At 35.4% G+C, this 27,080-nt stretch overlaps 1 protein-coding gene across 1 annotated transcript in view; it reads right to left on the bottom strand.

Annotated features, from left to right (window-relative positions):
• The window catches only part of CFAP54 (cilia and flagella associated 54), a 119,518-nt gene that overhangs the window by 18,695 nt on the left and 73,743 nt on the right, over nucleotides 1-27,080 (bottom strand). Inside the window, exons 35-48 of the mRNA XM_010008074.1 lie at nucleotides 22,171-22,224; nucleotides 20,177-20,393; nucleotides 19,751-19,845; nucleotides 19,053-19,222; nucleotides 13,973-14,081; nucleotides 12,331-12,472; nucleotides 11,220-11,377; nucleotides 10,839-11,024; nucleotides 9,557-9,683; nucleotides 8,046-8,201; nucleotides 6,758-6,866; nucleotides 4,271-4,376; nucleotides 3,429-3,521; nucleotides 2,772-2,913 (exon numbers count right to left, since the gene is read on the bottom strand). Of these exons, the coding sequence (XP_010006376.1) occupies nucleotides 2,772-2,913; nucleotides 3,429-3,521; nucleotides 4,271-4,376; nucleotides 6,758-6,866; nucleotides 8,046-8,201; nucleotides 9,557-9,683; nucleotides 10,839-11,024; nucleotides 11,220-11,377; nucleotides 12,331-12,472; nucleotides 13,973-14,081; nucleotides 19,053-19,222; nucleotides 19,751-19,845; nucleotides 20,177-20,393; nucleotides 22,171-22,224 (1,864 nt within the window). The remainder of the gene's footprint in view (nucleotides 1-2,771; nucleotides 2,914-3,428; nucleotides 3,522-4,270; nucleotides 4,377-6,757; nucleotides 6,867-8,045; nucleotides 8,202-9,556; nucleotides 9,684-10,838; nucleotides 11,025-11,219; nucleotides 11,378-12,330; nucleotides 12,473-13,972; nucleotides 14,082-19,052; nucleotides 19,223-19,750; nucleotides 19,846-20,176; nucleotides 20,394-22,170; nucleotides 22,225-27,080) is intronic.

The following is a 27,080-nucleotide window of genomic DNA, read 5'->3' as shown; positions in this document are numbered from 1 at the left end:
AAGGTCCTATCTATTAGCATCTTTCTTTACAGTGAAATCAACCAAAAATAACGTCTGGGGTTTTAGTCAAAACACACCCAATATGCTGAGACCTCCCATTTCCACTACACTCAGTTCCCACAAACAGGCCCCCAATCAACAAATTTATTTCTGAGGTGACTTAAGTCTGATGTACGTAGAACTAAAAACAAATATAATTAATTTTAAAGCATGTTTCCAATATAGCTACAGCAATTAAGTTTTGAGGGATGATTTTCCTGGTATTATGAAGGCTTATGAATAATTATGAAAAAAAGGTAATAACATCCTCATTTACAACATCTGTAAACAGACATAAATCTTGATTTCAGTGAAGATTTTTTCACATTTATACAATTTAAAGGGATTGTAAACTAAGACTATCTCAGGTGATGGCTTTTAATCTGATAGTGTTGGCCCCCAGGAACAATATCTCAATTATAGCAGTTTTCTAGAAGGAAAATAAAAAATCATACCAAATAGAGGATTTGTGTTATAAAGCCTTTTTAAATAAATGTGGTAGCGAATTAAGTGAATCCATGTTATTGTCTCTTTCTTCTGGCTGGCAAGACTTTCTGTTCCTTCACTTTGGCTCTGCTTGTCCTGTATGATTGGTTTGTTTTCAGTAGAAGAGGCTTTGGGATGTTCAGAGACAACACTGTATCCATCTGCAAATCCAGTAACAGTTCAACAATAAACATTAATTGAATTGGTTGCAATTCAAAAACTGCTTCTGCATTGTGTTGGAATTGACTAATCTGTAACTAAAAATGTAACTTCTGAACCTGGTTGTTTTTCATAAGAGGAAAATTCCTACTATCATGCTTTAATATTAGTTGATCTAGTAAAGAAAATATTTCTCAGATCCTGGCCAGGAATCTGACTGGTCATTGCAAGAAGCAAAGAGGGATAGTGAGCAAGGTACTCTCTCTTTGTCTCTCTAAATTTAAATATAAACCCATTATTTCTATATAAATATTTACTAAATGGAAACAATACTAGGAATCATCGGTCATAACTACAGCAGCTGAACTTCCCAGTTATATTGACCTGAACTCAGAAGAGTTAGGTACTCTGAAATATTTACTGCTGGTTTTGATCCAGCCCCTTTTAGATATTAAGCACATTATCAATAGAATTCCTGACTATGAACTAAAAAAAAAAAAACAAACCTTTTTTTGGTGCTGCCTAAAAGTTTATGCTTATGCAAAAAGAGGAAAATAAATTTCAGTGCAGTTATCTCTACATCACTGCTTATATTCAAATTGTTTCCCACTGTATTAGTACATGGTGCTCTCAAAAGCCTGCACAATTCTGCTGTTTCTCATTGTGAACTGAAAAAAACATTATGTTCCAGTAATCCCTAACAGTAAACTGCTAGAAAAAAATTGTGTGCTTCTACAAAATCTGAATGTCTCCATTATTCCTGATACTTCACTGTCAATTCTAAAACCAAAATTTATTTTAAATGGCCATATTGTTTATAGATTACACTTTAACAACGTGTTTCACTAATACTTTTACAGAAAATATTTAGTATGCTGTGCTGATCATTTCCATTTCATTTTACTTTTATATATTTTGGCCTACTATTGCTTTTCTACATTTCTTTTTCTTCTTTGTGTTGCCTAACAGAACTATCAGGAGAAACACCTGCTGTGTTTGCTAAAAGAAAAGAAATTATCTACAATTATAAGCAATGGAGCTGGTACAAAATGATCAGATTGATGGGAAGTCTTAGCATACAACACTTCTTTTCATAAACCAATCAAAACACGTATGTTTAAACACTGTACAGTAAGTAGACATTGCTCAGCTTTGCCAGCAACTGTCAAGCAGAGCAATTCAATCTTTGTCAGTCACTTGCAATGATAAAAATTAAGCCACTGAGCCCAAATTTTATCACTGAATTAATGTTTCCCAATCAAAAAATAAATAAATATATTTTGTCCTTGTGCTTAAATACCACCTGGCAACCATTATCCCAGAATTCCTAGTTTCACTGATTTCTTTTTTTTTAAATCAAAACCTTGTATTTCATCAACTGTAAAATCAATGCAGAAGTTGGAAATAAGCCAGGCAAAGACAAACTTCTACCAAGCTAATGGAAGCATCTTTACATGATAATCCATTGCACAAGAAAGACAGTGACTTTTTTTTTTATTATACTGACTTAGACTTTTAGACTACAGTACCCAGGCAGATACCTTTGCAGGAATTTGGGTTTGTTTCTTTTGGTATTTGGGGTATTTGGGGGAGGGCAGGACAAGGAGAGCCAAGCTATTAAACTTGTCTTTGCAAAATCAAAAGAAAAACTGAAAAATCTCCAAGTAAAAGCTAAGAAACCTAGAGGAAAAATCTATTCTCAGTCAGTGTTTAAAAAAAAAAAAAGCAATGATGACTGAAAGAGGGGCCAAAACCTACTCTAGAAGTGTGGAGAACTCCTGTGATCAAGATCCATCTGTTTTTCTGAAAGTGTGGCAATATTTGCACTCTGTCTTTCTGAGCCACAGTATGCAAACAATGCTGTTTTTCTTAAACTATCAAATACATGCACAAGCTGATATTTAAAACCCATTGCTCCTCAATATTTAGTACTGCTATGTAGGCTGAGGATTTTGCTTTTACTTTACAAGTCTGACTTTTAATTTTTCATAAATGAAAATTATCTATTTAATGTATTACTAGATCACATGGCATGTATAGTTTATTAGTTATTTAATGTTCTAATATCACAAGGTATAAAATAATACCAGATAAGAAGTCTCTGAATGAAGCAAGAAGATCCATGGAAGCAAATTCTGGGATGTTCTGTTGCACTGCATCGTTCATGCTCTGTTCTTTAACACTCTTCATTCCAATTAACAGCTGAGAAGCAAGCACAGCTTCACTGACCTAAAAACAATATTTATTTTGTTCAAAACCAGTTCACTACAATATTTATACAGATTTTAAACTCTGAGAGTAACAAGTTGATGACAAAAAGTTAATTATTCAATGTACTATATTTTTAAATGTCAGGAAAAGCTATTTCTCTCTGACATATGGTACACACTATACTTAAATAAATCATTACTGCTGACAGCCTAATTACCACATAAGTGATTTCAAATCAGATATCCTCACCTGAATGCCACTGATGTCTACCCACATGTCAAATATATGTGCCCACATATCAGGCAGTGTGCAGTTTTATTTGCACTGAATCAAAGTTGAAGCAAACAGAGTCAGATCTGTCCTAGAGAGATTAAAGGTACCACTCAGACAGTGTCCATTTTAATTTTCTCAAATAAGACCTATGACAAAAATTTCATGAAACCTTCACTCTTGTTTGCGTTGTCTTGTTTGCTTGTCTAAAATGAAATTTCAATAAATAAATACAAATTTCTTTTTCAGAATATTGCACCAACCTGTGTAGCTGCTCTTACTGCAATCCAGGCTTGTCCTTTGTAGCCCTCTGATTTTAGAGCCTCCTCACTAGTAGAGAGTTTTCCAGAAGATGTCTAAAATTATACACCAGTTCACAATTAGGATTCTAAATGCATTATGGTAAAATATATTTTAAAGATAGAAAAAAGGCCTTCTACTTACAGAATTAATGTTTTATTTGCAAGTTGCAAAAATCAGCATTGATTGTTAATCCAATTATTAATTGCTAAATTGAAAAACATTATCCAGGGAATACAAATTGGCTGCTCCTGTAAAACTCCTCTCAGAGCAACTGATACTAAAGTCACTACTGTATATAGTTTTGCTATAATTTTCCATCTTATGGAATCTTAATTACCTCTTTTGTCTTATGTTACATATTACACTTTTAATCTATGGCTTGCAGCAACTTTAGCATGGTTATATTTCTCATGCTGTCACTGATATTTCTACTAAAAAATGGAAATCTGGTAAAGTATAAATATTACCACTTAAAAAACATATTTGAATGTTATCTTTGCAAGGCACAACTCAATTAGTACTCAATCAGAAATGAAAACACTGTTAGTTCTGTTTCTTCCTGTTTTATACAGAAAATATTTTAAATGCTATTACTCAATGCAATAAAGAAAGAACATTGACCAAGATAAAATTCTCCTGCTGTACTATATGATTTCTTTGTGTGATTTTTCTAGTAGGATTATCAGTATCAGCATGATTTATTAAGTCAATGTAAGCAATAGTCTGGCAAGGTGCACAGTGTTCTAACAGAAATGTATTTCCTGCTTTGAAGAGGCCACTACGTAAAAGAGAGAAAACATACTTTTGATTTGGAAGACACCATCTTATCTGTCTGTGACACAGCCTCATTATTTGTGGCAAAATGCAAATATAAAAGTGCTATTTCAAGGTATGATCTTCTTATTAACCTGTAAGAAACAACACACAGATCAATCAATGTTACTATCAAAGCAAGAATTACAATGATACTGTCTGACTCCTGCATAAGACTAGCCAGACAGCCTCAACAAATAAATCATTCATCCAGCCTTCATCATCTACCTAGAGTGTGTCTTCTTTCAGAAAGCCATGTGAACCTGTTTAAAAGTCATAGTGAGTCTAAAACATCCCGGTCATGTGATAACAAATAACACATTGATTTAAGCATATGCCAAATAAAATTTTCATTATGTGCAACAAATATTCCAGAAATAAATCGCAAATATAAGAAAACTAATTCTGCAAGGGAAATTATCTTTCTGTGCAGAACCTGTATGGTTTCCTCTTTGTTCTTCAGGTTAAGGCATATATTCATTGTACAGGCTTCCCAGAAACATGTGTGGTTGAACTGGGGTATAGGTCTTCAGTAAACTCTTCCAAGAATCAGTAAAATTACCCAGTCAACCAAAACAATCTTTTGTTTCTTCATGGGGCTCAGCTGAGGAAGCTTCACAGTTTTGAGTTCTGTACCAGAGTGCTCTATATCTTCAGGTAGACTGTGCTCACCAATTCCTGTTCTCCTCCTTCTTAGTTATTTTTACAGTAGTATTATAAAGCAGGCAAATAAAATAGAATCATAGAAACATAGGATGTATTTTGGGTTGGAAGGGACCTTTATAGGTCCCTGCAATGAGCAGGGACATCTTCAACTAGGTCAGGTTGCTCAGAGTCCTGTCTAACCTGACCTTGAATGTTCCCAGGGATGGGGCATCTACCACCTCTCTGGGCAACCCATGCCAGTGTTTCACCACTCTCACTGTAAAATATTTCTTCCTTATACCTAGTCTGAATATACCCTCTTTCGGTTTAAAACGATTACCCCTTGTTCCACCACTACAAGCTCTATTAAAAAGTTTGTCCTCATCTTTCTTACAGGCCCACTTTCAGTACTGAAAGGCCACAGTAGGGTCTCCCCAGAGCCTTCTCTTCTCCAGACTGATCTCAGCCTTTCTTCAAAGGAGAGTTGCTCCAGCCCTCTCTTAATTTTTGTGGCCTTTCTCTGGACCAGCTCCAAGAGGTCCATATCTTGCCTGTACTGAGGACTCCAGAGCTGGATGTGGTACTCTAGATGAGGTCTCACCAGAGAAGAGTAAAGGGACAGAATAACTTCCCCTGACCTTCTGAAAATCACTGTATCTGGAGCACTTCTCCCAACATTTCCATTCCCTGTAAGTTTACATCAGTCTTTTTATGCAGGTTTCTCTTGGCTCTGTAAATCCCTCCAGTTTTTGCATGGTTTATGTAAAGCAAAATATAAAAGTCAGAGAGTACTGTATAGTTCAGGATAGGGCAAACTAAGTGGAAAACTTAGTGCAAAGTTCTGTGTTTACTTCATGACAATTTAGTTTGCTTCCTAGTCTTGCTAACAAAAAAGGCTTTCAGACATGAAGAAACATCTTTAATTAAACACACCCATAAATATCAGAGGGCTTGTATAAAGGCAATGGGGATGTTTAGTTCTCTAAAACAAGAAAGCCAAGCACCATCAATATTGCTGTACATTGTTTCAGAAAGACAGTAATAAATTAAATAATCGTGTAGCAAATTAAACTTGCAAAACAGCCCCACAGTCCATTTCTCTACTATCTTCCATCTTGCTGACTGCTTGTAGAGGTTTATTACTGTGCAACTGCTTCTGTGTTCAGAGTTCTGGTTCATTAACTTAAGTAACAGAAAACCCAAACAAGCAAGGTAAATTGCTGCCTTTACACTGTCTGTAACCAGACATGGCACGTTATTCATTAAGACTGGTGAAGAGACTAAAAAAATAAATAAAGTCCAACATATCAGAGCTGCTTGACAGAATTGATCGGCCAGCTTGGCTCAGCTCTTCAGGCATCTTCTATGCTGATAACTAATGGCAAAGTCACTGTCCTGATATCTGTTACAAACACATTTCCTATGCTCCTTCTAACTCTGTTCTGACTGTTTCTGGCTGCTAACCTTTTCAAGCTGGATTTTTATGATCTGGAAAGGAGTCAGACCACAGCTCATCTTCTGAAAAAACGAATAAAACCCCTGTTTAATTGATGGCTCTGTTCCTGGTGTTGACAGAGAGGGTACAAATTTGGAAACAGAACAGAAAGCTGTAACTTAGTATGCTCTAAAACATGCTTTAAAATGTTCTCAGCATTTATTTTAAATCATAGAAGAACTAAAGAAGCTCTTCATTACTGCAATGGGAGAAAACTCTCCGTAACATAAAAGATGCTTCAAAATAGAAGTCCCACATGAATCTCAGAAAACTGTCAAAAAACTGTATTCATGCATGATTAAAATTATTTTTAAAGTTCTATTGCTAGCTTCTTACTCAAAATTTTGATCATGTTGCTGGCTGAGTTGTATAGCTTCCAACAGGGTTTCAGCAGCTGGAGATGACTTGTTATTACCTGCTTGAGTTATCTGGCATTCCACCTTACCTAAGAAAGAAATATAGAAAGTAGATTTGCAAGATTATTTTTGTTGTTGTTTTTTTTTCCTGTAAGACCCAACCTGTTTTTCCCTTCAGAAAAGCTGAACAACATTGTCCAGTATCTATCCTCTTCCTGACAAGCAAGATCTTTTCAAATTTGCTCCAAATGTAATGCACAACGCTTGTATAAAAAATTACTTCATAGAGTAGCTAAAATAATCAAACTTTGGAACCATAAAGACTCCCAACATGTAGTGAACCTAACTAAAAGACTATGGTATGTGGAGGAGTTGATGCACAGGCACAGGCTGTACATATGTGCTATGCTGCACATACAGTGTGCTGTGCTGTCCGCACCCCTTAGCCACAGGGTGAATATAGCCAGCTAATAGAAGAGCTGATTGGCACCATCTTCTCAGTACCAGTGGTTATACCACCTGCCCTTTCTGTGAAAGAGCAGCAAGAAGTTCTTAAGTGAATATGCTTTTTGTTCAACAATAGAAATGGTTAATAGAAATGTTTACTTTGCACAAAGTCTTCAAACAGCTCAAAAGACCAAAGTGATGCAACCTTTCCCAGACAGGATCTGCATTCTGTGTTCTGCTACACCCTGATTGGAAGCCCACTCAATACTTCACAACTTGGGGTTCTCAGCATCTCAAGTGACATATTTACACTGTCCTCTTTTCTTTACAGTGTAAAATCCAATAACTGGCATTTTAAGAGCTACTCCATGGAGTCTGAATGCCTTTCTGGTTGGAATCCTAACAAACCAACACCCTCCTGGTGCAAATCATGATGTCAATAAAATCCAAATGCATGCAAATACTCTGTAATTCATTAGTTTTGTTAAATCCTTTAGAAAAACTTTTAAGCATCTCATCTTCTTTAGTTCAGACTGATGCAGAGAAGCTAATAAGCTTTCTACAGTGTCTTTAATCTCATTGGCTACACCCTTTGATCCCTGATAACATAGAGGTGGGAGAAGTTCTACTGCAGTTTTGAAATTACTTTTGCAATGCATCCTGAACAATGATGGTGTGATACTAAAAACCATGTGAGAGATTTGCAGCTAGACAGGGTGAGAAATATCCAAATCTTCTATATTTTTACAGGAAAATGTCTCCATTTTAAGAGAGGCCACATGGATCACATTGCCTAGGACAAACAGGGTTTATATATTTACCTATCTGAAAAAGAAGTTCAGCTTCCATATCTAATTTTTTTGTTGCAGATGCTCTGCAAAGCTTTAATGCTGATTCTAAATGTTTGAGAGCATGTAGCCATTGGAGTGGATCTTCTCTTGCAGGTGTACAAGCTGTTTTTTCAGCTAATGTGTGTCCTAAGGAGAAAGAAAGACACTTCTTAGTACACTATTTAATGGAAAACCAATTTAAACAAAGAGCTACTTCTCTAGAACAAATGATGTTATAGATTTACTGCCACAATCTAAATCTCAACCTTCTGAGTCATTAATGGACATAAATACATACCTGTAACGCTGTTTCACTACTGTATGTTGCCACTGATGTTTAACCAGGCCATCCAAAAGAAGGTGAGGCTAAACAAATCAACCCTTTCACAAAATATCTGGAAAGACTAGCAGTAAGCCTCTTCATAACTTTACTTCCCCTGGCAGTTGTAGGCAAAACTTAAACCTCTCTGAACATTTCCAAATTCCCAAGATCTTTTTTCTAACCAGGTCTAAACGCATCTTTGATGTATTGCATACCTCTTATAATGTACTCCCCAATATTCATAGGCTTTTCCTAAAATTGTGGATTCAGAAACAGGAACTAGCTCTCACAAGCAGTAAGGCACAATAAGAATGGATCTCTAGAGCACACCAGCTGAAGTTGAAAACAGCCACAATAGATGCTTTTCAGAGTGTTTACTTTGCACTACCTCTGATCTAGTCCTAAAAGCTGCATACAAAGTAGTGGTTGGAGTGCATGGATGTGCTCTTGGAGCATATCTTCCTGAAAAAGAATCCAGAACATTCTGACACTGCTCTACAATACAAACCAAAGTGAAGTGATTTCTAGATTTTCTAGTCCATTTTAAGTCAGATATACCCCAAATTAAGTTTAGCAGAAGGAACATGGAGACAAAATCCCCATCCCTATATTTGCTATACAGCAACAAATCTGAGACAGATCTGAAAGGTTTTCTTCTGTTACTATTCAGCATATTTCCAAGTTTCTAGATAAGGAACAGTTATTTTTTAAAAGTTGTTAAATTAAAGGGTGACAAAATAAAAAACACTGATTATTTTATTGGGATGAAGAATTATCACTACTATCCCATCTAATTTGGTATCATTAGTTAGATTCCATATAAATGCTTCCAGGGAGATGGAACATACACAGGAGGTTTTTGTAGAATTAATGCTTTGTACAAAAGTTGGAAAAGTATTGTTCCACTTAAAAAAACTGACGTTACCATGAGTTTCATCAAGCTATAACATTCATATTTAAGCCTTTGTTGATTATAGGTCCCATAAGCATTATACTTTGCTTATATAGATTGGATGGGCCCAAACAGGCATCTACTGCTTGTTTTCAAAAGATTTTATTTGTATAATGACAAAAAAATAATTTACCACTTCTGATGCATCACTTTATCTGTTGTTGCATAAAATATGAATGAAAATTAATGAACATTTAAAAATAATAATTACTTGCTGTTTTTTCTTACCAATTCTCATTTTGACTTGGGCTAGCAAGTTGAGGTGTGGCAAGAAGATATTTTTTGGAGGTAGGACCAGGCAAGTCAATGTGCTGTCTTCTATTTGCTGTTCAATGGGTTCTCCACAAACAAAAATCTATGAAAAGAGTATGCTTTGTAAAATCAAGTTGCAGGCATCCAATTAAATAAAAGTTGAAAAAGTAAGACAGACATTGCAAAATCCTCAAAGTCAAATGTGTCTTGTAAAAGAGAACTAGAAAAGGGCTTTATACTCCCTAACACCTTTACTTCAGTTTGTACTTGTCTTTTATGCAGAGGAGTTTGGTAGCAAATGAACAATTTCAATTATTCTTGATAAAATTTATTAATTTTAGGCTTTGGTTTCTAAAAACAAACTTGCTCAAATTAGTCTTTAAGAAATACATCTGCCAAGGAACCCAAGCCCTAGGAAGAAACTGTCATTTCTACAAGAAATATGACATCCAACAAAGGCCATAAAATAAAATAACATGTATCGACCAGTCAATCTTTTCATTAATGGAAAAAAGGATGGGGACATGCTGCAAAGTGTTAAGTCTCTTGCAGGCTAGCAAGTCTCACAAGTGGAAGTCTGAGCCTGGAGTAATTAATATGATTCCTTAGTAACTGGGAGAACAAATATTTTAATGGATTAAACTTCTGTATCAAGAACAGGTAGAGACTGCCAAACTGCATCTCTATTTTTGGATCACCAAATAGGTAAATGGTTTATACCTACATGTTCCTCTCACAGCTTTCATGTGTTTAGATTTTTGTTTATTGCATATTTAAATGTTTACATGGAAATAATTTCTTCATGCTGATTATAACAATTTGTTGATCTAAGACATCACAAAAATATGCTACTTGATATAGATTTTCTAATTCAAATTATTCTAAGTTAACATATAAAGCTAAACTCTTAAACTTGGTTGCTCAAGAGTCAGGAGTTTTATGAGATGTACATACTCCCTGAGGTGCTGGGTACCAACCTATCCCTTATTTCAAATTGGAAAAGTGCATGTACCCATTTCAGCTTTCACATACATTTTGCAAGTATTCAGTATTCTAAATTTTATGAAAATACCAGACTGTATAAATGGGTATACATAAATATAAGTTTGGTCAGATGCATTACTTCTTTACACTATGTAATATATAGAAAATTCAAGTGAACAGTTGATAGGGACAGCCATTTTTAATAAATTGTTAAAATAGCTTTGAGAACAGGTAATTAAGATTGTTGGAACTGTGTAAATCAACATCTACTCACTGCTTTAATGGTAAGCTCATGTGCCAAAATTAGTAAGTTCAGTGGTTCCACTGTAGAAGAGCAATGTTCTGTGTCCTCTCCTGACTGCAGTGTTAGCATGTCTGCCAGCAGAACCATACTTCTCACAAGAGTCAAAGAGGCTGGAGGGGAAATAACTGTATCCTCCTGGAGTAAACTGATGATCTTCTGTTGGGATATAGACAATGAAAACCAAAGTAGTTACTGTTTTGCTGTCTATTTATAAGGACAAATCACACAAGGTAGAAAAAAAATCTGTTTCAGAGGCATTATTTCAAGCTTATTTAATGCTGGCATCAGCTGTTCTGACTTCATGAAAAATGCATCGAAGGAAAACGAACAGTTTGTCCTTTGTGCTCAAACCTGCAAAAGAAGTTTAATGGTTGCCACAGGACGTTTTTCTTGCAGATCAAGAATAGCAGCTTGCACCATCATTTCAGCCTGTGTCTCAGTATCACCAAAGGCTTCTGCCTCTAGTATCACTTCGTCTATCACACTTCTGCGTTCAGCCACATTATTTCCTAGAAGAAGAGAATAAACATATAGCAAAAATACAATAGAAAAGATTTCACAGTATCTTCTGCTGTTCTTAAGAAGTCACTTCCACACTAAAAAGTTACAGGAAAATCTTACATTATTGATTCCACATTTACCATTTCATTGATTCTGTGCCGAAAAAGAAAGAAAAAAAGAAAAACCACTTAGTTTTTAAACTGCATGCACTTGGTTCACGTTCATCCAAATATGTTATTTATATGCAATCCAACAGCATAAATAATTAGATTTTGTAAAATCAAAGATCATTCTCATCCATAAAACATATTCTATGTATTCAAAAATCTGATCTTAGCTATCGTTCCTTCACAGGAATTATCTAGAAGAGATTAAGTGAGAGTTTGGATACAGACCTAAACTGTGTTTTTGACTTAAGTGAGCATCAGAGGTTATGCTAAGCTCATAAAACTAAGGAATGACGAACATTTTATTCATAATCAAACTGCAATAAATATATTTTGCAGTGTAATTGTAAGTGTTGACCTACATTCCTTTAAAAAAAAAAATCTGAAATATTTTTAGGAGATATATAGGAACACTTCATTTATTGCAGACAAAAAGTTAAAACTTCTGAGACTCTTAAAACTAGAGGCATGTTGCAGTAGTGTTTTTTTAAAACAAACAGACTTATTTAACCCAATTACACTAGAATATTTTCAACTTTTTCACACAGAAGTGATTTATCAAAAGATAATGATCATTAAATGAGCATTAATATAATGCTTTGTGTTTATATGCTCTAGGGAGAGATTGTGCTCAGAAATATATTTTTCTTACTGCTTTGGATGAATTTACTATAAATAATTGTTCAGTGATAAGAATTAATATTCTTATTTTTTATTTAATAATAAGAACTATGTTTAAATAGTCTCACTTGACCATTATACTCCAAATGTCTAAACCAAAAAAAGGGTAATACCTTCCATATCAGCAACACCAAGTATCTGTGTTACTAGTGCAGTGACTAACGTTGTACGACACCTCAGCCACAGATGGGCATTCACATGATCTTGTGCAGCTGCTACATCGAGAGGCAGTTCAACATCTTCAACATTAGGGTCCTAATAATTCCCAAAAGCAAGAGCAATGTTACACTTTGAGTCAACTACTTTACTCCAAACAAAGCAACAGGGCAGCATCAGTCTAAAATAAATCAAATTAACACAAATATTTTACAAATAATAACATTATTATAACCTGAAGTTTATTTGAAGGGAAGATATTTTTAAATATTTATTATGCAGCTTTTAATGTATAGAAAAAAGTTTGCAACAAATGAAGATTAAGCCAGCTTTTATGGCAGAGTCCATTAATATATCCATGTATTATATGTGTCCTGGAGATTAATTCAGAACAGTTTGGACTTTATTCGTCTCTAATAAAAACTCTACACAAAACTCTAAAGCACATAAAAAATCTAATTGTAGATTACAGCAGGGTCAATATTAAGCTCCAGTAGTTCATGACTTATTAGAAAGATTTTTTTTTTAATTTGACTTCTTTTTTTTAGTGTTCCTGGTGAATAGAAACAACTATTAATGTAACATATTAATGTAATATAGTAATGGAAGTGTTTGGGTGAATTCTCAGCTCAACTCCCTGTACCATCTTCATGTATCACAAAGTCTTTTCTATTACTAAAATTCAACAGTACCTATTCTAAAGATTTGTTCCAGCAAGCACTACGTGGACAGGGCACTACCTGTATTTTACTTATACCAAATAACATAATTAATTACTTATATGTACTTATAATTAATACTTATAATTACTTATAATTAACTATCAATATATAATTACTTATAATTAATTGTAAATATAGAATTGCTTATAATTACTTATAATTAATTAAAGAATAGCCATAACTGGCTTTAGGGCAGTCCTAAGAAAATGTAGGACCAAGTGCAGAAAGACACAGACCCTGATATGCAACATAGTCAGAGAATAATTACACTGCATGCAAGAAAGTTTAGTCTCGTTAGGCATGTTGCGAAATCTGGCCTCACTGCTCAATTCTTCTTTCCATGTGAGCCAGTTTGACTTACTGTGGTGTTTTACTAATAGGTTTTGTACATTGGCTTTCCAGAGTATAGGTCAGTATCCCTCTGTGTTCGACAACAGAAGTCAGCTAATATCTTGCTAATTTTGGAAACCAGAAATAATGTGAACTGGTCTGTTTGGCTTTTGGAAAAAGGATACACTGAAATAGGATTTCAAACAAAGAACGTAAAATACCTTCACAGAATAATATAAGGTTTTCCCCTGACAGCTATTTTTTCCACGTTTTGTTTGTTTTTAAACAAAACGTGACTTTCAGTGCTGGCATTTGATAGTATATACATAAAAACCATAATTCCTACAAATTAAAATTATTATTATAGATATACTGAATTGGCCAAGCAGGTAACTGAAACATGCCATACATAATTTTCTACCCAGGTTAACGGTAACCACCTAATACAGATGATTGCCATGTTCTAGTGTTCTGAAAATCTCTCAACACTTAATACAAGACTTCATATAGTAAGAAACAAGAGTTTATAACAAGTAACCACACATACCAAATTTTCACTCATACTTTCATCCTTCTCTTCTTGAAAATGTGTCATTTCCATCCTAAAAATTTTTGCATCTTGGAGAAGTCGAATTGCAGAGAAAGCCAAAGCAACACTGTGATACACAAAATATTATTTTTAAATACTAATCATTTAGCCATTTTATGCTTTTATTAGAATATATACTTCATTTCTGACTACATCAGAGATGTCTACCAGCAGTTACTATTTTTTGCTTCAGTAGAACAAAAACTGCACTCACAGTATATTCTGAATTTGTAGGCACTGCAATATGAGAATGAGAAAACATCAGGAAGAGAAAACGTTTTGTTAATAACAATCAAAACAGAACTTCCCGATAACTTTCAGATATACATACCAGTCTTCAGGGATGGGCTTTTAGAAACTAAAAGATGTAAAAATACTGACAATTACAAAATAGATTAGAAGAGTTCTGTATCTAATCTACAACTTGAGAGCTACAAAAGCTTTCCTCCTGTTAAATCCATGACCAAACACTCATGGGATCATCAACCAAAAATTGAGCCAGGTTCTATCCTGGCAAAACCTCGTAAGCAATCACATGACATCAAGTCTGCTGCTCCCCACCCCAATGATAAATCCTTTCCTGGAGTTCACTCCAAAAAGCATCAAGAAAGATACAGACACCACTAGGATTGGTGCAGCATTCAACCCCACATTTCAAAAAATTGTGAGTTGGAATCCCAAAATAGTCAGATTCCTTCCTGCTGGGTTTTGGAGTTTTTTTCCTTTTTATGCTTTTTAATGCTTTCAGTTGCACTATTCAATTTTCATAACATCTAAAGGAATGTATATATCTCACAGCAGACTGTGTGGACACTATTATTTTCATGGTATTAAGACATTTGCAAAGCAAACACAGTGAAAATATTTTTTTCACAACAGGATTTGTTGCCCAAAGAACACACTATTCAAAACATTCTAAGAACTGCCAAACCCGATGTCTCTTGGTATTAATTTTCCAACACTAAGGGGAATTTTTCCCTTGCATCTATAATTCTCTAACTTCCTACCTCTTCTCTAAAACATCTTTGGGGTTGTTGTTGTTTTTCTTTTATAATTCTTCTTATTCTTCACCCAGTGAAACATGTTTTCCTAATGATGCAAAAGTACCTGAGAGTATCCCTAGCTCAGCTGTTAATGATATGTCAGCAGGTCAACTGTTGAAAATGTATAACCAAAATCCTCATCTATGCTGTCATTTTACACAGAGAGACTCTCTTTACATTAAGACTGGCTGCTTTGAAGCAAAAGAAAAAAATAATTTCTAGGACTGTAAGTCCTTTCTGCACTGCCAGAACACTGTGAAGAGCTTTAACAAGAAATATCCACTGTGAATTCACTGCTTTTGAAAAGTTCTAGATTAATTGTTGCAGGGACAAAGTTCTTGATTCATGCACAAAGAAGTCATAACAAGAGCTACACTGCTCTGAAATTACTCATGTTATTCTGCCAACATATATCTAACCACAAGATGGATAACCTCCAGAGATAGGTGCGTTGTTAAAGTCTTCTTGTACTTTCTGATTCTATTCAGCTTGCTGTTTTTGTGGTGCAGAACTGGATGGATTACACCAATCCAGCACAAATAGACCCCAAAGTAATGAGAACCAAAACTGTTAATATCTTGCCTTTCAGCTCACAGAATTCAGTCCTTATGAATCTCCTTCATCATCCCTTTACCTCAGTTCTATTCAACAAAACAAAACCAGAAAAAAGCACTGTTGAATTTGATGATAACCGTCTCTCTAACAATGGAAAAGATGGAACAAAATTTGCTTATAAAAGCAAAATAGGCAGTAAGGATAATGCAATGAAATATCCCAACTACTTTTCTTTCTTTTTATTAAGAAGAGTTTTCTCCTGAAACCAGGCATTAAAGTTAAAATTACAGCAAAACCTGACATTTTTAAAACGGCTGTTTGAGATACTATGGCTAGCATTCCTCAAAGAAGTTTGAGGAAGTGCAGCACTCAAGAGCATATTCAGGCTTTTAAAAAATATTAACCTAACTTCCTCAGCACCACTGCCTCCAGTTACCTGCTGTTGTGAGCATTTAGCAATTTTGAAAATGAGGCCATTTTTACCTACATGCTTATATACAACTTTCATGAGCAAAATGTAGACAAAAAGCACGAAGTTTCACATTTTATGTAATAGACAGTAACATACTCACATAAGCAAACAAGCATATATTTGGGTAATTAGAAACCTCACATATTTAGGGGGACACACCATGTAGAACTCTCCTTGAGATCCATGGAATTAGTCCTGTACATAAACTTCTTCTGAGCCATAAATTTTATGCAAGACAGAGGCTGCAATGTTGAAGCTTCCCTTGATGAAATTTTTGTGACCCTCTTCTTCTGTCAACAAGAGTGATGTGTCTATATATTTCCCTTGACAAAATACACATCCTTTTATCAGCTGAATCAGAAAGTGACAGAATGATCAAAATAGGAAAGTACAGCTGACTATAACAATTCCACCACTAAGTCATTTTGCCAAAGGAAAAAAATGATGAATTTCTGTAATATCATGCAAAGTTTGATTTCTAGGCTGGCAGGCAGGAAACATTCAGCTGTCTGAAGGAATGTTTCATTTGTATCTGAGGCAGATATATCAGCAGTTTCCATGGATGGCAGTGCAATAAAATTGTAAAATAGGTTAAAAAAACCCAAACTCTTGCTTTGTTAGTTGGCGTTGTTGGTTTTTTTTGCCCTGAAATCTGACCTCTATCAATATATAAGGCCCATTAAACACCCATTAAAAATTTAAGAGTCCCAAAAAATTATTCATAAAATGCTTGACATCCATTAGAATGCTTGAAAGTTTCTTGAATCTGAGACAAATTAGAAGCCAAGAGAGAAATGACACTCTAAGATACAACTGCCTGTCAAAAAGAAGGGTCTGGCACTGAACATGCCTTGCGTGCTGGAACCACTATAGCAGGGTGAGAATGTCTGGGTCAGAACTCTACTAACACAGGTTTTATCAAGCTTAGCATCAAGCTAAGTCAGGCTTATGCACAGGGTATTTCATAGGTCTGCGTACTGGTTCTTGGTTACTAAACCACATGGTACTCACAAGCATGATGAAGTCACTGTCCAGTGATTTGTAGTTTTCACTTTGACAAATTTATGGTAAATGAATCTAATTCAAAAGACACTGAAATAGATTAATATTTCATTATGAGAAATGTCCACAATAATCTACAAGTTCGTGCTTCCCATTTTCAGCAATGACAGTACTACTAAATTATTACCATCCTAGTATCTGGACTTCTGGGAAATGTCCATCTTTTAAACTAAACAAAACCTGGGTGAAAGACCATGCTGCAATACTCTTACTGTTTTCAGGCAGGAGCCTGTACAACACTGTGAAGCTCCTATCCTTGTTAATTTTTTTAATAGAATCATAGAATGGTTCAGGTTGGAAGGTGATCCAAAGATCACCTAGTTCCAATACCCCTGCCTGTCTTCACAGGAAGGGTGCTCCAGCCCCCTTATCATCTTCATGGCCCTTCTCTGGACTCACTCCAACACATCCATGTCCTTCCTATGCTAGAGACTCCAGAACTGGACACAATACTCCAGGTGGGATCTCACAAGAATAGAGTAGAGGGGGGTGAGGGGGAATGGGAGGAAGTGCTGTGCCACTAGCTGCTAAACTAAGAAGGAATTGTGCTATTTAAAGGCTCTCTGATTTGGAGATTTGTTTATTCACCTAAGACAGCTGGGAAAAGGAAAGCAGTTTGCCTTTGACATAGAATAAAACATTTATGTTAGTTGGGTAAAAAGGATAAGATCTCTTGAGACTGGTTTATCTGTTGGCCAACTGAATCACCTACCATTTCATCAGCAGGAGTGTTACAGCAATCCACCAGTATTCCAACAACAAAAAAATACCAATTTTGCTTTTTGCTTAATGGTTACTAAAATGTAAGATTTACTGTAATAATTTTGGTGTGTTTAGATCGAACAAAAGTTACAAATACTTATTATGCTTACTACATGCTAATTAATCTATATATAGTCTGACATGTGACGGCTCTATATGCTGCATATCTTGTTAAAAATTGTTACCCTCAAAGATTTTCCAGCCAAATATAAAATAGATTAGATAAAGAGATTAGATTAGATTAGATTAGATTAGATTAGATTAGATTAGATTAGATTGAAAGATCTCGACACAAATAAAAATTATGCATTGTCAAACTATTATCCTTCTTACACAAATTAATTTTTAATTACAATTCTGCCAAACAGAATAATAATCCTAGATGAAAGATAAAAACAATGTTCAGAATTTAACATCTACCAATATCTAATATATTTCTGTATGCTCCATATATTCAAAGAAGAGCACAACTGTAATTTCATTAAGTTCTTCAAAAGAAATCCAGACTTCAAAAAGGTCACAAATTTTGGAGTTATAATTTGGAGAGAATATCTAACAGAACATGTAAATACAGCAGTATTTTACATACTGTAATTAATGCTTGCTAAAATCTAGTCTAATGTACTAAAGATTAAATCAGTGGTTTTTAATCAAATTTAAAATATAATTTGATTGCAGTAATACATTAAGGACTTATTCTCTTAGCATAGTAACACAGGGTGTTCTTGAAACAAAGTAGAATTAAGTAGTTTGGAGATAACAACATCGGTGTTCTGCTGAACATTTTAAAATTAAAGAAAACACATAACCTAACATATCCAGACTTTAACAAAACAAGTGAACACTGCAGCTCTTTCTTTTATTTTGTACAATACTATCACAAAAACACCTCACAGAGAAATCCTAGGCAAATAACCAATGATCTTTTAAATAAAATAAAGCAGTAATAAAAAATTAAATGCTCCAGCTTGCACCCATTGCCCCTTGTCCTGTCATTGGACACTGAGGAGAGCCTGGCTCCATCCTCCTGACACTTGCCCTTTATATGTTTAAAACATTGATGAGGTCACCCCTCAGTCTCCTCTTCTCCAAGCTAAAGAGACGCAGCTCCCTCAGCCTTTCCTTGTAAGGGAGATCTACTTACCTGCAAGCTGCTTGATGCCTTTGCTGAGAAATAGCAGCAAGCTGAAGTTTGGCCTCAATGAGAGCTTTTAAATCTTCAGCAGAACACCGAGATATCTTCCCATCATACTTGTCCTGTGTGTTCTGCACAAGACGGCTAAGACTTTCTTCGGCTTCTGCTAATAAAATCCCCTACAGAAAAACAAAAGAAATAAACAAATACCCCCCTTCCCATTCAAACAAAGAAGCTAATAAGCTGTGGTATGGTTTCTCCAAAACAAAGTACCAGAAAGAGGAACATGGAAAATGTGAGATGTTTCACATATGAGAGAGAATAGTTTTCCATTTATTTGTAGAGCACACTGCCCCATCAAAGAGCTCTGACTTGTTCTACAGGTGCCACCTCTGGGTTACAGTTTTATCCTGGAAATCCCATTCTGTCTTTACCCTGGTTGCTGAAACAGCCACATTGAGATCTGAATGTGACAGTAGTTCCCATGGACATTTATATAGCATAAACTAGACCATAACCACTAGGAATATTTGAAAAAACTGCCCCAAACAACTAAGATTTCATGTATGGCTAGTAAAATTACAGTCAGATTAGTCCCCTTATTCATGCCACACTCTCATGATAATTTCTATTATATTGAAAGCATTAGCAATGTTTTTGGAACAATCTGTAATTTCTTTTTTTTTTTTCCTAAAAAACAGAATTACCTTCAGCATGGCCATATTTAATTCATCTTTACAGTCAATGAGCTGCACCATTGTGACACTTTTCTCCTTTTGTCTTGAATTCTTACCAGCAGCACCTGTCAAATACATTTAAAATGAAATTTCAGGTAACAGAAGCAGAACCAAAGCATTCTCTGCAATTTGAACAATATACTCCTTTTTTCCTTTATTTATAATTGGGACTTTCCATAACAAAGTAAGTGAGGAAGAATGGAAGTCCTCTAAAAATATTAGAGATACTAGCAAAAAAACCTTGAAAAATCTCAATGCTTATTATTTTTCTAGCAGCATTTAATATGAATATTGTTTATAATATCACATGTTAATACCTATGTAGTTAAAAGTGGGAAAACTATGCTTGAAACAAGTTGCAGAATCAATGCACTTTTCCATCACCCTTATAATTACCTTTTGCCTTTGATGCTCTAAGTCTGCTTGGCTCCTTTGGGGGCGGGTTTTCAACAGTATAGATGTGTTTTTCCACTTTTTCAGGTATGTTATTTATTGTGGCAGAAAGGCAAATGATGGAATGTGTTTTGGCTAAAGTCAGTTTGTTCATAATTTGTTGGTTACACATTGGCACCATTGTTAACGATAGACTCAAATTAAATATGTCTTCCAGTACCTACAAGAAAGTTAACAATTGGGAGTACTTGAAATAACATATTTTACATTTTTCTTGTTCAAGGCAAATTCTTCTTCTATTAATAATGATGTTTATCAACAATTAACAGGAATAATATTAGTAATATGCTCTTAGTCATTATGGTTGAGTTGCTGTTTTCTTTTCCAAACTTAGTTTGCAACAGCCTCAGTGATCACTTTTCCAGTAGAATGTGCATCTATGAAGCTGCAGCTATTTCTCTGTGTAAGTTCTCATTTTTTGCATTGTCCACACACTGTTGTGTTGCATAGCACTCTTTGAGCTTATGTAGTCATAAAAAATACTTAGTTAAATCTGTAGTTCGGAAATCTCAATACAAAGGACTGTCTGTTGTTACAATTCACCCTAACTAGAAGATTAAGCAAGGAATCAAAATCTGTAGCATATTAAAGAGGACAAGTCCTGAGGAGGGCCAATATGATCAGAGGGCTGGAACACCTCTGCTATGGAGACGGACTTGGGGTTGTTCAGCCTGAAGAAGAGTAGGCTCCAGGGAGACTTTATAGCAGTCTAAGTTGGAGAGGGACTTTTTATAAGGGTATGCGGTGATAGGATGAGAAGGAATGTTTTCAAACTGAAAGAGGGGAGATTTAGGTTAGACATTAGAATGAAATTTGTTCCTGTGAGGGTGGTGAGACACTGGCACAGGTTGCCCAGAGAAGCTGTGGATGCCCCATCCCTGGAATTGTTCAAGACCAGGTTGGATGGGGATTGGAGCAAACTGGTCTAGTGAGAGGTGTCTCTGCCCATGCTGGGGAGTTGGAACAACATGATCTTTGGGGACCTTTCCATGGTATGGTTCTATGGTATTTTATAGAATCTTTTTGCTATTTGTGATATCATCTTTCTTTTGAGTTTAAGATGCTAACTTTAGATTAATACATTTAGAAGTAGAAAGTCTAAGCAGCTTTGCAAAATCATAAGGAGACCAGTAAGAGCCCCGTATAGACTGTGAAGTGTTTAAATCCAAAGCTCAAGATAAAACACAACTGCAGAATAAATCTGAAACTAGTGAAATCAAAAGCTATCAAAATAGACATCTCACTTCTGTCTTCTAATATCAACTGTTTTAGGAGACACAGGAAAGAGAGTAAACTGGAAGAAAATAGTGAGGGTTTCCTACTTTATCAGTTTGTTTTTATAGTACAGCTTTTTTTGCACATTCTGCCAACATATACCCTTACTAGATCAATGGATCTGTGACAAGGCAAATGAAAGAAAACTAGTAATACTGAAAACCAAAATATAAGTAATTGATGAACATGTAATTTTAACTAAAATTAGAAGTTATTATTCATTAACTAGTTTACAGATTCACCTTCTTTTTTAGAAATGGACTCCAGCTCCAGTCTGAATTAGGATAAATTTATGAAGACAGCTCTGACTGACAAAAATGAGAAGGCAAGATGATGGATGTTCTCCATATTTTATCAGAATGAACAACATATCCTACATCTCATGACATAACCTGAATAAGTCCACTAGCATTCTTTGCACAGACAAATCAGATTTTTACATATTTGGTCTGCCACCTGAAAAATGGTGATAATGATACTTGTCTCTTCCTTGAGAGGTCATCCATAAAATCTAAAATTTCAACTGTTGAGAAGAATATGTTTTATATTTACTAATATTTACAAAGATTAAGTATATTTTCTGAAACAAAAATAACTGATGCCAGAAAAATAAATGTTTATTTCTAGCAAGAAATTTTCTAGCTCTTTCAGATTTTTTTTACCTGTAAATTTGTAACAGTCAGGAGAGATTTTGATGAGTCAAATTTCTCTAACGGCTGTAAAATGGACAAAACCAAAAATAAGTAATGTGTTACAGTATGGATATAAAACATATGACTTTGCAGAGCAGTGAACAAGTGCAGTTTATTTCCAACTGTACTTTGAGGATTCTGAAAATACCAACAATTACTTGGCTTCTACAGGCTTTACACTTCTGAACCATAAGGAGAGACCAAATTTTAGGAGTTCTATAGATACTGTTAGCTGCATTTATGTTCTTTACATTTCTGAATCCCAGACTTAACTCCAGACTTAGCATATCCCTTCTCTTTTTCACCAAAGCACAGATCTGTGAATGGAATGAAAACAAGAACTACAGATCAAGATGAACTTGAGAACTCAGCCTCCTTGAGGGCTCTAAAAACAACTATTTCTTTGCTCACACATGCTTCAATTTTCTGAAACCTAACCCTAGTTCTAAGTCCTTGCTGAAAAAGCCTTTACTTTTTCACCAGAAGATAGCTCAGTCTCCTGAGTGGAAGGAAAAGGCAGAGCTAAAGATCTTTTCCAGTCTTCATTACAACTGAGAGCTCCACACAGAACTGTCACTTGGGTTCAGTGTGTTCTTTATTAACTCATCTATTAATTCCAGATGTAGACCTCCATGATCTCTATCATTCCCTGGAATATGGGTCCTTCTTATTCTGAGAGCTGTGCAGAAGCCCAGCAAGCACTAGCTATTACATGCATTCCTAATCTACATGCACCCTAACCAGAAATCTAATGCTGAACCTTCTCTGCTGTTCACTCAAGCATTTGCCTGGGAACCCAGTTACAAAAAGACAGATGACAATTCAACCAGAACTGTGTGACCTCTTCAAACAATATACAAATTAAGTAAAGGACTTAAAGGCTTGTTTTAACCTCACTACCATAATTAAGGACTAAATGCATTCCTTGCTCTGGCCAGGAACAGGGAGGCTTTGCAGAATCAAAGCCTCCAGTGAGGCTGCTCATAATTGATGGCTCAACCTAGTGAGAATGTGATGCATCCTGTGCTCTAAGGAAAACTACTAGATTTCAGTTTCTTATCTTCCTATGCAGTTAGTATGCAAGTCTCATTGGCACAGTAAAAAGGTCACCTTTTTAAATAAATATTTAAATTTTACTTTTTATTAAATTTATATTTCATTTAAGGCCTAATACCACTGCAGCTTGTCCATATTTCTGTTTTATAAATGTAGACATTTGTCATCCTATCATAAATTTAAGTCATCTCTTCTCAGACATTAATTTGTTTGCTGCTGCCAAAAAAAAATTGTGCTAATTCTAGCCATTTTTTAGGCTATAAGGCAATACCAGTCAGGCTGTAGGTCAGCTGGAAACTCCCCCTCGAGGTTTGGGGAGGTAGCAGCAGGGTAATTTCCTTTCAAATCAGCTCATTAAACTCAATTTGCTCTGCAGTGACGCCTTCACTACCTACAAGCCAGGCTAAGGGAAGCAAATGTGAAGTCAGAAGGTGGGTTATGAATTCCCCTTTGAACATCAGCCTGTAATTATCACCAAATTAGAAATATAATCCTACTGTATGCATAGAGTATGGCTGTACAATCAAGTTAAATCCATGATGCTGTTGAGAGGGATGTCCCTACCTGTCCCACTAGTCTTCTATCACCTATTTGATCCAGCTCTCTAGAACTGGCGCACATATTTTGTCATGGGGTGACACCTTACCCAAAAGCACCCTCAGATAAGTGAGACCTTGATTACATCCATCCAGCAGTAACTAATTAGATTATTTTGGTATGTGCTTGAAGAACAAGGAAAGGCTATGCTGTTTTGGGGGAGGCTTGCCCAATAGCCCTGGACTATATCTGCCTGCAAAGGTAAGACAAAGAAGCCCACGTCAATTGTTAACAACTTCATAACCTGGTAGCAAATTAGGTATCAAGGTAAGATCACTACTTGGCTTTGGATATGGAGAAAATCAAAGAGTTTGACCTGGGGTGCTGTGACTGTCAAGGCTTTTACCGCCCAGTGTCTCCTGGGACTCCCCCCCACGCTGCCCCAGTCCCAAGACCCCCTGTCTGCTCCCAGGGCCATCAGCGCCTGCCCCAGCATTGCCACAGCAGGGCCAGTCTCCAGCTCCTCGCAGCCAGGGCCCTGTGCAGCCACCCTGGGGTTGTGTCTGAGACCAGTTCCCACCTGGTCTGATCCTTACCCCCACCTGCCAGCCCATGTCCTGACCCAGCCTCAGCCTGTCCCCAGCCACAGAAGTGTCTGATGCCCAGGGGTGGGGCTGCCACAGCTGCCCCCCAGCTGCCCTGCTCCTGGCTGGGGCAGCAAGAGGGAGAACTCTAGCCACATTTTTCACATCTTCATATGAAATCACACATTTTTTCAACAATATTTTCTCCATTGCTCACTGTATAAAGCAGACAGAAAGTATGTTTCAAAATTTATTTTTGCTCCAGCTGCCCAGCGAGAGAAATTAAAGTAATTCAATGCCTACTATCTGACCTGCCTATTGAAAGAAATTTAGCATTTCTGTAAGGATGTGTAATAACTTGCAGGCATGAAGTATGTGTGGTTTCACAAAGGTAATTGAGTGTTATATTTTGATACTTTATTGATGTTTACCTTCATTTGTTCAATTTTTCTGTATCCTGCAGGTATTCTCCATGGAATTTTCTCTCCACAATTAAGCGAAAATAGTTCATGGAAAGCCTCTGTAAAAAATCCTAAATCTGTAAGCACTTTAATCTGTGGAAAAAAAAAAAAGGCCTGTGATTGAAGTAATTTTGAGTTATTCTTTTTGCTCAAAATAAAATGTATTCAAAGGTAACTTTCAAGTAGACTGGGCTACTGGAACAGTAGATTGATGGACAATGTCCTTTAATGGAAAGAAATCTTTTACATTTTTTTACTAAACAAACAAAATCTCAAATATGGATCTTTCACTTTAAAAAAACAAAATTAAAAGAAACCCCAAAACCATGTTCTTAAAAAAAACTTGCTCCTGACAAAGAAAAAGAATTTAATTAATCTGGATAGAGCTTTGAGTGTCAGTCCATGATCTGTCCCTGATCTAAATCAGTTTTCACTCATCTTAGTCTCGAAGTACTCAGCGAACCTCCTTAACCCCTATAGCATTTCCTGACAATATCTAAAACCAATAATCCTTTCATTCTTACTACAAGTTAGATTCCTTTAACAAAAAATAAAAGAAAGGGATTTAAAAAATCCAAAACAAAACCAACAAGCAAACATCACTGAAACAACAGAAGTCCCAGAAATCTGACAACCTGGTTCCACCACGATTAGTGATAATAAATGCAGAAGTGAACACTGTGAACAGGAAAACATTTATGTTTTGCACTTAATAAAACATTTACAAGAATGGTGAAACAAGATAACAAAATATCAAGTGAAAAGTTTGGATCTTAGAGGGAAAATCTTAGGATCATATCTTTAAGGAGAATGCTTTTTAAATGGAGACTAGAAACAAATTATGGAATTCCTAACTGTCTCTGTAGGACATTAACAGTAAAACTGTGTAAATAACTCTACATCCTACTAAATCTGAGAATACAAATAATTGTTTTTAGAAAGTAGTCCTATTCTACCCTCTATCATGCTAAGAAACACTAAGCAACAGCTGAACTTTAAAGCATTACTTTCCCCAGTAGTGATATATAAAGAAATATTTAACCAACTACATTTAACAAATAAATGAAAAGCTTTTTTGAAATAGAATGTGCTGTGAAAATAAAGTTTCATTAATTACCTTTAAGATTCTTCCTTCGATACATTTAGTTGAGTCCTTACAAATCTCAGAAACAAAGTATTGGTATAATGTGAACAATGGCAAAATCTGTAGGAAAGGATTAGGTCATCTAGTTATAAATGTCATAAAGGGTACAGTTATAGAAATGTATATTGCAATTACATATCCCAGATATAGAGACAATACAGAAGAACTGCTTTCACTGCCAGATAAGACCACTACTCTTATCATCTGTGAAGGATGAATATGCTATGAAGTTCTTCAGCTGGCTATCTCCTCATACTTATACTACATACATACATACACACACACACACACACATATATATATGTGCGTGTATATATCTGGCGTGCCTAAGCATCATAATGTAGACAGTAGTTTTCCCAAATTACTCTCTGTGTCCAAGGTGAGTTTTTTAACTCCACCATTAGTGAGTAAACCTAATGGAAATATTGATATAAGGGATTTCTAAAACTGTCTGCATTTTGATGCCATAATTCTTTTCAGTACAAGTAACAGAATTATAGAATTCTGTGAGCTTTATAACATAAGGAAATTAAGTCCTGCAGTTGTCTAAGTGAAACAATACCAAATAAACTGGATGGTGATGAGGCTTGTTGACAAATTGAAAGTTTTTGTAGGGATAAGTAACAAAAAAAAAGTTTAAACTTAGTAAAGTATGCAAACATTATATTTATTATTATACAATATTTCATAAAAAGCAGATTCTTTCCTAAAAGATGTATTTGTTTATCAAAACCAAAAACACTTCCAAAATGTAATTACTTTTCAGCATTTATACATTTCTTGACTTGAAAAATGTCCCCAAGCTTGGAAAATGCTAAAAGCATTGTTACTTTCCTGTCAAATGCACTTCAAGTTTTTCATAAGGTAGCCTAATACTTCTGAGTTTGGATTACAAATGCTTGAGGCAAATGTTTAATTGTACCCATACAGTTTCCAACTGTATTTGAAGCAGTTCAATAAAAGTAGCCTTCAAATTCTTATTTTTAATAAATATTGAATCTTGATGTATTTTTATTTAAGTGCCAAATCAACTTAGTGCCCACCATCCAAAACATTCCCATATTAAGCACTCAGGGAAAATGAAGGTTTCATCCTGCT

The sequence above is a fragment of the Chaetura pelagica genome, unplaced genomic scaffold (genome assembly GCF_000747805.2).
Source record: "Chaetura pelagica isolate M959 unplaced genomic scaffold, ChaPel_1.0 scaffold50, whole genome shotgun sequence".
Classification (NCBI taxonomy): Eukaryota; Metazoa; Chordata; class Aves; order Apodiformes; family Apodidae; genus Chaetura; species Chaetura pelagica.
This window is presented reverse-complemented; position numbering and strand designations above follow the sequence as displayed.